Source organism: Mustela nigripes, chromosome 13, assembly GCF_022355385.1.
Source record: "Mustela nigripes isolate SB6536 chromosome 13, MUSNIG.SB6536, whole genome shotgun sequence".
Classification (NCBI taxonomy): domain Eukaryota; kingdom Metazoa; phylum Chordata; class Mammalia; order Carnivora; family Mustelidae; genus Mustela; species Mustela nigripes.
The window spans coordinates 5,313,290-5,322,646 of record NC_081569.1 but is presented as its reverse complement, the minus strand read 5'-3'; the positions used below and the strand labels follow the sequence as shown (position 1 = coordinate 5,322,646).

The window sequence follows — 9,357 nt, the reverse complement described above, 5'->3', positions numbered from 1 at the left end:
CATGGCGGAGAGGCCGGCCTGGGCAGCCTTTGGGGTGGAGGGGCGGCTCTTGGCAAATGAATCCGTCTTTTTATTAAAGTTTATGGCGTTTTGCAGGAGCGTCCTCTACGTCATTCTGGCCCTTGCATTTCAGGCTCAATACTCTCCACATTCACAGCCGGGAAGGGCGGGCAGCGCACAGGTTCAAGCCCAGTCTCCCCGTCCTCGGCCAGAAGCAGGAGAGACTCGCGACCATCCTTGCTTCCGGTCCGCCCGTCCACTTCCGGACCCGCCCCTAGGCTTCCGGTACTGCGCGTTTCCGGCTGCTGAAGACTTCTTGTTGTTGTAGACATGGCGGTTACTCTGAGGGTCTTGCTGGGCGTGCGTGTCCGTGCTGCCGTCGCTCGCTGTGGGTTCGCGACCCGGGGGGTGGCCGACCCCGGCTCTCTCGGCCGCGAGCCGGACCCCGATTCCGACTGGGAGCCGGAGGAGCGGGAGCTGCAGGAGGTGGAGAGGTACCCGCTCCTTCCTGGGCCCTCAGCCTGAAGCGGGGCTTCGCGCCCCTGCGCTCCAGGCCGCGCCAGCTAGGAGCCGGGCGTGGTGCCGCCGCATCCGCCGCAGCTCTGGTTTCTTACCCATTGTCAGGGGCGCAGGGGCGGGCGTGCGGCTCCTTTGGGACCACAGCTTTCTTCATCAGTGACGTATTTCATCACCCGTTTAGAAAGTTCAGCGTGCTTACGGGCTGTGTTAGGTATTGGATTTCTGGGGAGGTGTATGGAGCAGGGCTGAGCCAACACACATGGCCTGGTTGCCCTTGCAAACAAAGAGAAGAGGGCTGGGCTCTTTGTGACGTAGTCCGAGGCTTTTCAGCCACCCATTTTGCTCCCACGCATGGCTTCTGCCATTGGTTCTCTCCCCCAGCACCCTGAAACGGCAGAAAAAAGCCGCCCGGTTCCAGAAAATTCGGAGGCAAATGGAGGCTCCGGGTGCTCCGCCCAGGACCCTGACGTGGAAAGCCATGGAACAGATCCGGTAAGACTCGCTGTAGTTGGGATCAGCTGTGACGAGAAGTGATGAATACGGGGGCCTAGAACGTTATTTTTATATTTTACTTTTTTGATTTAAGATTTCTCAGTGACAGAATAGTATAACGGCTTTCCCTAAGCTCGTCGTCTAAATTTACCAGTCTTTAACATCAGTACACAGCTGGTTCCTTTTTGCTGACATTTTAAAAGAGTAGGCTGGAAGACATCACATCATTTAACCTCAGAATGGTAGATCGTGGCGTTTTTAAGGTCAGGGATGGGGGCCTCCCTGGTTACGTAGGTTTTTCTGAAGAGAAACTCTGTACCTTAAAAGTCATAAAGCGCTTTTTTAAAACGTTACGTTTGTTTTGAACAGACGGTTCGTTACATTAGGCTCAAAATTAGAACAGTGTAATGTCTATACATTGAAAAGTTTTAATCCCGGGATGCCTCCGAGGGTCCTGTGGTCCAGCCCCACATCGGGCTCCTTGCCCAGCCAGGAGCCTGCTTCTCCCTTGCCTGCCATTCCCCCTGCTTGTGCTCGCTGGCTCTCCCCGCCCCTTCTGTGTGTCAAATAAATAAATACAGTCTGAAAAAATAGTTTTAATCCCAGCCACTCTCCCATGGAACTATTTTTGTTTTTTTTTCCAGGTGTCCTTATGCAAATAGGAGTATGAATATAGATTTTTATATTCATTTCCTTAATCACAAACAGAATACTGTAAATACTGTTCTATCTACACTTTTCCTTTTGCACATACTTCTTTTATTTTTTCCAAATAATCTGTACACCCAACGCAGGGCTCAAACTCATAACCCCAGGGTCAGGAGTAGCATGCATGACTGATTGAGCCAGACAGGAATCCCTTTTCAGATATTTCATAGACCTTTCCACTTAAGGACAGAAAGCTCTTTTTTGGAGAAATCCTAGTAAATCATAACCTTCCTTTTTTTTTTTTTATTTTTTTTTAATAATCTCTATGCCCAGTCTGGGGCTCAAAAGCATGACCCTGAGATCAAGAGTTGCATGCTTTACTGACTAAGCCAGCCAGGAGTCCCAGTAATTCATAATTTAGTTCACTAGTCTTTCATGATGTGTATGTGGGTTGTTTGTACTGACTTGCCGTCACAAATCGTGTTCTACTGAATATACACAGCATTCACATACCTGGCAGGTACATTTGTTGTGTACATTCCCAGAAGTAGAGTTGATAGGTACAAGGGCAAGTGGGTTTGTGTTTTGATGAGTATTGCCAAGTAGGCTTCCGTAAGTTCTCTGTCCTTTTCCGTTCCTGTTAGAATGACTCTGAAGGTGACACTTCGAAGAAAGGGGATTTTGTAGAGCAAGATTTTGTGGGCTTGTAGCACCTCTCATGTCATCTTCCTCTCCCCTCTCCCCTCTTGAAGTAGGCAGCTTTTCCATATCGTCCTATAACCTCCTTTTCTGTGGTTAACAGCTGTCCTTTTACTTTATTTTTTAAATTTCTTTTTAAAGATTTTATTCATTTATTAGACAGATAAAGTAGGCAGAGAGGCAGACAGAGGGGGAAGCAGGCTCCCTGCTGAGAGATCCTGATGCGGGGCTCAATCCCAGGACCCTGAGATCATCACCTGAGCTGAAGGCAGAGGCTTTAACCCACTGAGCCACCCAGGCACCCCTAAGTTTTTATTTTTAAGTAGTCTCTTACCAAGTGTGGGGATTGAACTCGAAACCCAACTAAGCCACCCAGGTGCCCCTATTCTTTTACTTTAACGAAAAAACTGACCATTCGTTAAGATCCCTTTAGAGCTTCTTGGACTTTCTCTTTATTTCCAGTTCTCAGTGTTTACAAACTGGGGGAAAGGTGGCCCTTTACTTGTCTGGGACCAATGCCTCTGCACTAGGTAATAGTTATACCTAATTCCTCAGAGACCTCCATCTGTCAGCTTCAGGTTCGCCCTCATCACTTTGTTCCCAGCTCGCTCTCCCTGGCTACCTGTCCTTGTTTGGTCACAACAGAGAAACCATCGTCCACAAATCTTATCAGTGACATCCTCACTGCTAGGGATTCCTGACGCTCTGGTCTCTTGCCTCTCCTATTCCTGCAGCATTTGATCTTGTAGTGTATTTTCTTGAACTTCTTTTTTTTTTTTTTTTTAATTTTTTTTTTTAGATTTTATTTATTTATTTGACAGAGAGAAATCACAAGTAGTCGGAGAGGCAGGCAGAGAGAGAGAGGGAAGCAGGCTCCCTGCTGAGCAGAGAGCCTGATGCGGGACTCGATCCCAGGACCCTGAGATCATGACCTGGGCAGAAAGCAGTGGCTTAACCCACTGAGCCACCCAGGCGCCCCATTTTCTTGAACTTCTCATCTCCTTTAACTCAGGGTACTACTCACTTCTGTTTCTAGGGCTGCTTTTGTCACTTTCCTTTTGGGTTTCCCTCATTCCTCCTGTATCTTAAATACTGTTGTGTTTTAGAAATGTGTCCTTGGTCATTTTATCTCCACCTATTTCAATCATGTGGTTTCAACCACCCGTGCTCTTCACTTACGACTTCCGAATCTGTTGTCTCCAGTCCATGGTTTCCTTCTAACTTGTATATATTCAACCATGCCCTAGATTGTATCTTTTTGGACGTCACATGTGTTTTTCAAACTCAACATAATAAAATAGTGAACTCAGAGTAACAAAAGAAAATTTATCGTTGTTCCCTGTTGACTTCATTTTGTTCCTGCTTTCACTCTACCCCTGAATGGTCCCGCCAGTCACTCAAGCTGAAAGCCTGAATCTCTGCCTACCTCTACCCCCGATATTTAGTCCTTATCAAGTTCTACCATTTGGCTTTCTATAACAGTTCTCAACTCTCTTCCTTTTTCTGGTTTCTTTGCGACTGCCACAGTTCAGACTGCCTGGATTTTCAGGACAGGCTCTTGACTGATTTTTCCAGCGTTAGTCCTACCACTGAAAACTACCCCTGGATTGACTTTCAAAATGAAAAGCTCCTTGTGGCATTCATTCCACTGCTTAAAATGCTTCCTGTAGGGGCGCCTGGGTGGCTCAGTGGGTTAAGCCTCTGCCTTCGGCTCAGGTCATGATCTCAGGGTCCTGGGATCGAGTCCCGCATCGGGCTCTCTGCTCGGCAGGGAGCCTGTTTCCTCCTCTCTCTCTGCCTGCCTCTCTGCTTACTTGTGATCTCTCTCTGTCAAATAAATAAATAAAATCTTTAAAAAAAAAAAAAAATGCTTCCTGTACCTGCACATGGTTTGCCATAGCTTACGTGTCCCAAATTGCAGTTCTGCCATTTTTTAATAAACCCACATTTAAAAAAAAAAAAAAAGCCCTTCCTAAACCCTTCTTTGGTTCACTGTTGCTTTGGGTTAAACTCCATAAGCGTGACATGAACTTGTTCCTGTCTTCACTGTTAGACGGGTAACAATGGTGATGGGCTGCTCTGCATTTTACATGCTGCTCTCTGTCATCAAGACCTTCACTCTCCTTTTCCTCTCTGCCAGCCTAGTCCTCTTCGTCCTTTCGGATCAGCTGTAGGCGGACTTCTGAAGCAATTCCCAAGCCACTACAGATGTTGTGCTAGCCTGTCCCTCTTCTCCCAGGTGCTCTGACAGCATCCTCTGCTAGAATTTATCATCGTGGTGTTGCATGTGTTAGTACGCGTCTCCACCACCAGACTGTATGTTCTTTGAAGGAAAAGACAGTCTTCATGCATCCCCAGGATCTGCCTGGGGCCTGGTGCACAGTAGGGAGTTTAGTTGAGGGAAATAAAGTGACTTAGGAGTGGTGGGGTGTTGGTGTCGGCACATAGAAATGGAACACAGCCGTTCAGTAGCGCAAGACAGAGGCCATGTTTCTTTTTTTCTGAGCCCTTCTTTTTCACGTAGATATCACTAATATTGTCAGTTAGGTACTCTGTTAGCGGACTGCTTCACAACTTGAAAAAACCTGCTGCTTTCTCTCATAGGTATTTACATAAAGAATTTGCAGAGTCCTGGTCAGTTCCTAGATTAGCTGAAGGCTTTGGTGTCAGCACTGATGTGATCCGAAGGGTTTTAAAAAGCAAGTTTGTACCCACATTGGAGCAGAAGCTGAAGCAGGATCAAAAAGTCCTTAAGAAAGCTGGACTTGGGCACTCACTCCGGCAGCTCCCCGGCTCTGGAGACACCTTGAAGTCGCTGTCTGCGAGTCACTCTGGATCAGGCTCTTTGCTGATGCCAAGGGGTGAATCCTCATTCAGAGTCTTGGGTCACAGCACAGCTTTGCACCTGATAGACTCAAACACTCACGGTACAAATACACCACGGAGACAAAAGGGAGGGAATCAAGGAATCCAGGTCCCGGAGGAGGAACGCTCCGTGCCTGTTGCAGCAGCCCTAGGTCATCAGCGAGAGCTGCAGAAGTCCTCCACCAGCGACGGTGCGGGCAAGAGAGGACCTGATGGTTATGGATTGCTAGGCGACACGCCGGGAGATCTGAAGGCAGAGGAGCCGGGTGAGCAGGACTTCAGCAGCAAAGTTGTCCAGAGGGGGCGAGAGTTCTTCGATAGCAACGGGAACTTCCTGTACAGAATCTGAGTTGGAGCATGGCTTGCGGAGGTGCCAAGTGAAACACAGCTGGGCCAGTATATCTGGAGCTGCCTGGACTTCTGTGTGTGGAGTATCCGCCTTGGGATAGCAGGAAATGATGAGCCTGGAAGGTGGGAGGAAAGAGCCAGTCAGATTGAATCTGATGAAAGGCAGTGAACCTCACAGGGCAGATGTATATTGCCGGGCAGGGTTAATGACTGCTGGGTACATTCTGGTGTCCTGGAGCACTGCTCCTGGTCTGACGCACGTGGACCTGCAGTGCTCACCCTTCTTGCTGGGGCTCTGTTGAAACCAGCTCCGTTGCGTGTGTTGTTAGTCCTCTCTGATACTTGGAATATGTGTTTGGAGAAAACTGCAACGTTTGCCTTCTGACCTCACTTCTTGAATAATGAGCACTGATCGTTCGGGAACTTCGGGAACTGCTTCGTCCATTGTTTTCATTATATGCAAAAATAAAGTAAATGTACTTTACTGTGTTGTGTTAAAAGTAAATGTACTTTTTTGTGTTGATTGGCGCTCTCTGGGGTGAGAGGGTTTACCTGTGAATCTGGAGAGGGAGGGAGGGAAAGAGGCAAAGGGTCCCTTGCCCTTAAACACTGGGAGAGAGATGGCGCCTGAGGAGTTCCCAAGAAAGGGCCCTGTGCTTCACCCTGCTTAGTCCTAGGCTTTGACAGCCAAAAATGGGGACATTAGTCCTTCACTCATCACCTCGTGTAAAGCGGCTCTTCTTTCCTTCAGTTGCTGGGGCTTTGAAAGAGATGGAGTATCGGGATTGCCCCCCCCCCCCCCCAAAAAAAATCAGGCAAAGGCTTTATGGCCTTAAGCATAATCTCTGGCTACTTTTAAAAGCCGGAGTAGCATTTAATTTTGCAGTTGTCATCAGATTTTTCCAAGGGAGCTGAGATGTGGGTGAGAACAGGTAATAAGCCCCTGAGTTTACTGATTTTTGAAGAGATACTTCATTATAACCAGAAACTGACAATCACTAGACAGACAGAATAAGACACATGCAAGCAACGGAAGAGCCCAAGGACAGTGTTCAGGCATACCTCATTTTAACAAGTCACTGGCAAAAAACTGGTTGTTCAGAATTTAAATATATGCAGGATGTTTAATGAAAAGAATTGATTTTCTAAACCTGTCATTGAGTGTTCGTGAATCTCATTGCTATCTCAAATGTCACTAGTCTTGATTACAGTATCATTGATTACTGTTAACTTGGCATTGGATGAATGGCAAGGCTCTGTCACAGGCCAGGCAAAGGTAAGAGAATCCAGGTGCTGGTCATACAGCAGTAGGCAGGGTGCCTGGGTGGCTCAGTTGGTTAAGCCACTGCCTTCGGCTCCGGTCACCATCCCTGAGTCCCGGGATGGAGTCCGCGTCAGGCTCCCAGCTCCGCAAGGAATCTGCTCTCTCTGACCTTCTCCCCTTTCATGCTCTTTCCCTACCTAATAAATAAATAAATAAAAATTTTTAAAAAGATTTTATTTATTTGACAGAGATCACAAGTAGGTAGAGAGGCAGGCACAGAGAGGAAAGGAAACAGGCTCCCTGCTGAGCAGAGAGCCCGATGCGGGGCTCGATCCCAGGACCCTGAGATCATGACCTGAGCCGAAGGCAGCGGCTCAACCCATTGAGCCACCCAGGCATCCTAATAAATTTTAAGAAAATACAGCAGTGGGCAGATAAGGCTCTGTTCTCACTGCTTTGTCACTATCATGACTCAGTTTTTTTTTTATAATTTAAAAAGTATAACTTGTCATTAGAACCTTTTGGTCATTTTAAGAGGTGGAAGGTGCTATTTGACTAATTTTTAACTCCTGCAAATCATTTGACTACGCCCTTTCCCCAGTGGGCTATGGAAAATTAGAAGCTGTTGTTAAAAAGCATTGCTAGGTTTTCCATTTACCTCATCCCCTACCATCCCTAGTGCATATGAAGCTTAAATCTTTTTTCCATTCTTGGCAAGTGCCAATCTAAGGTTTTACACCTACTGGTTCTTTGTCTCCAGATTTTCACATGGTAGGTTCCATGTCATTCAAGCCTCAGATCAAATGTTACTTTCTTAGTTAAGCCTTCCTTAATCACCCAGTCTAAAGCAACTCCTTTCACATTCTGTGACCACACCGTGTTTAATATGCCTCGGCATTGAAATAGATTACTACTGTAGTGTCTGTTGTCACCCACCTTGCGCATGGGGGCAGGAGACCTGTTTTGTGTTCATTGCCGTAGTTTCAGCTCCCAACAAAGATTCCAATTTTGGTTGAGTAGAGGAATGTTTGGAGAAGCTTACCAGTCAGCCCAGAATGGCAGAAAGCCCTGCCTTTTCCCTTTGCCAGCCTACCCATCCAGACTTCAGCCAAGACCTAAGTTTTCTCCAAGTTGAATTGTTCCTGCCTTATTCCTTTTTTATTTCTTTGACAGACACAGTGAGAGGGAACACAAGCAGGGGAAGTGGGAGAGGTAGAAGCAGGCTCCGCTGAGCAGCGAGCCTGATGGTCCCAGGACCCTGGGATCATGACTTGAGCCAAAGGCAGAGGCTTAACAACTGAGCCGCCTAGGCAACCTCTTTATTCCTTTTTAAAGATTTTTATTTATTTGAGGGGCACTTGGGTAGCTCAGTGGGTTAAAGCCTCTGCCTTCAGCTCAGGTGATGATCCCAGGGTTCTGGGATAGAGCCCCATATCAGGCTCTCGCCTCGGCAGGGAGCCTGCGTCCCTTCCTCTCTCTCTGCCTGCCTCTCTGCCTACTTGTGATCTCTGTCTGTCAAATAAATGCATAAAATCTTTTTTTTTTTTTTTTAAATGGGCAAAGGAATGTGCCTGGGTGGCTCAGTGGGTTAAAACCTCTGCCTTTGGCTCAGGTCATGATCCCAGAGTCCTGGGATCGAGCCCCACATAGGGTTCTCTGCTCAGCGGGGAGCCTGCTTCCCCCTCTCTCTGCCTGCCTCTCTGCCTACTTGTGATCTCTATCAAATAAATAAATAAAATCTTTTTAAAAAATAAAGCGAGGGGCGCCTGGATGGCTCAGTGGGTTAAGCCGCTGCCTTCGGCTCAGGTCATGATCTCAGGGTCCTGGGATCGAGTCCCGCATCGGGCTCTCTGCTCAGCAGGGAGCCTGCTTCCTTCTCTCTCTCTCTGCCTGCCTCTCAGTGTACTTGTAATTTCTCTCTGTCAAATAAATAAATAAAATCTTTAAAAAAAAAATAAAGCGAATCCTATATGCTTCATATTACTTCATCTGTAATACTTATATATCTGAAAGAGATAAGGACTCCCTTTTATTTTCTTTAAGTTTATTAAATTTTTAAGTAATTTCTACACACAATGTAAGGATCGAACTGAGGATCCTGAGATCAAGAGTTACATGCTTGGGGCGCCTGGGTGGTTCAGTGGGTTAAAGCCTCTGCCTTCAGCTCTGGTCATGATCTCAGGGTCCTAGGACCAAGCCCTGCATCAGGCTCTCTGCTCAGCAGGGAGCCTGCTTCCCTTCCTCTCTGCCTACTCGTGATCTCTGTCAAATAAATAGAATCTTAAAAAAAAAAAAAAAGTTACGTGCTTTTCTGACTGAGCCAGCCAGACACCCCAAACTCCTTTTTCTCTTTAAAAAATACTTATTTTTTAGAGTGCGAGTGCATGAGAGAGTCGGCGGAGGAGCAGAGGAGGGACAAGCAGACTCCATGCTGAGCAGAACCTGACGTGGGGCTCAGTTTCACGACACCAAGACCATGACCTGAGCCAAAAATCAAGAGTCAGATGACCCACTGACTGAAC

At 47.1% G+C, this 9,357-nt stretch overlaps 1 protein-coding gene across 1 annotated transcript; it reads left to right on the top strand.

Annotated features, from left to right (window-relative positions):
• The first annotated feature begins 237 nt into the window (after positions 1–237).
• On the top strand, positions 238–6,055 carry NGRN (neugrin, neurite outgrowth associated). The gene is made up of 3 exons (XM_059371557.1): positions 238–494; positions 901–1,011; positions 4,963–6,055. The coding sequence occupies exons 1-3, from the start codon at positions 331–333 to the stop codon at positions 5,570–5,572; spliced, it is 885 nt and encodes a 294-aa protein (XP_059227540.1). The 5' UTR covers positions 238–330; the 3' UTR covers positions 5,573–6,055.
• Positions 6,056–9,357: the final 3,302 nt, after the last annotated feature.

Coding starts and splice junctions, on each gene's coding strand:
- NGRN (XM_059371557.1), top strand. CDS start 331: ATGGCGGTTACTCTGAGGGTCTTGCTGGGCGTGCGTGTCCGTGCTGCC. Junction 495..900: donor GAGCTGCAGGAGGTGGAGAG/GTACCCGCTCCT, acceptor TCTCTCCCCCAG/CACCCTGAAACGGCAGAAAA. Junction 1,012..4,962: donor AAAGCCATGGAACAGATCCG/GTAAGACTCGCT, acceptor TTTCTCTCATAG/GTATTTACATAAAGAATTTG.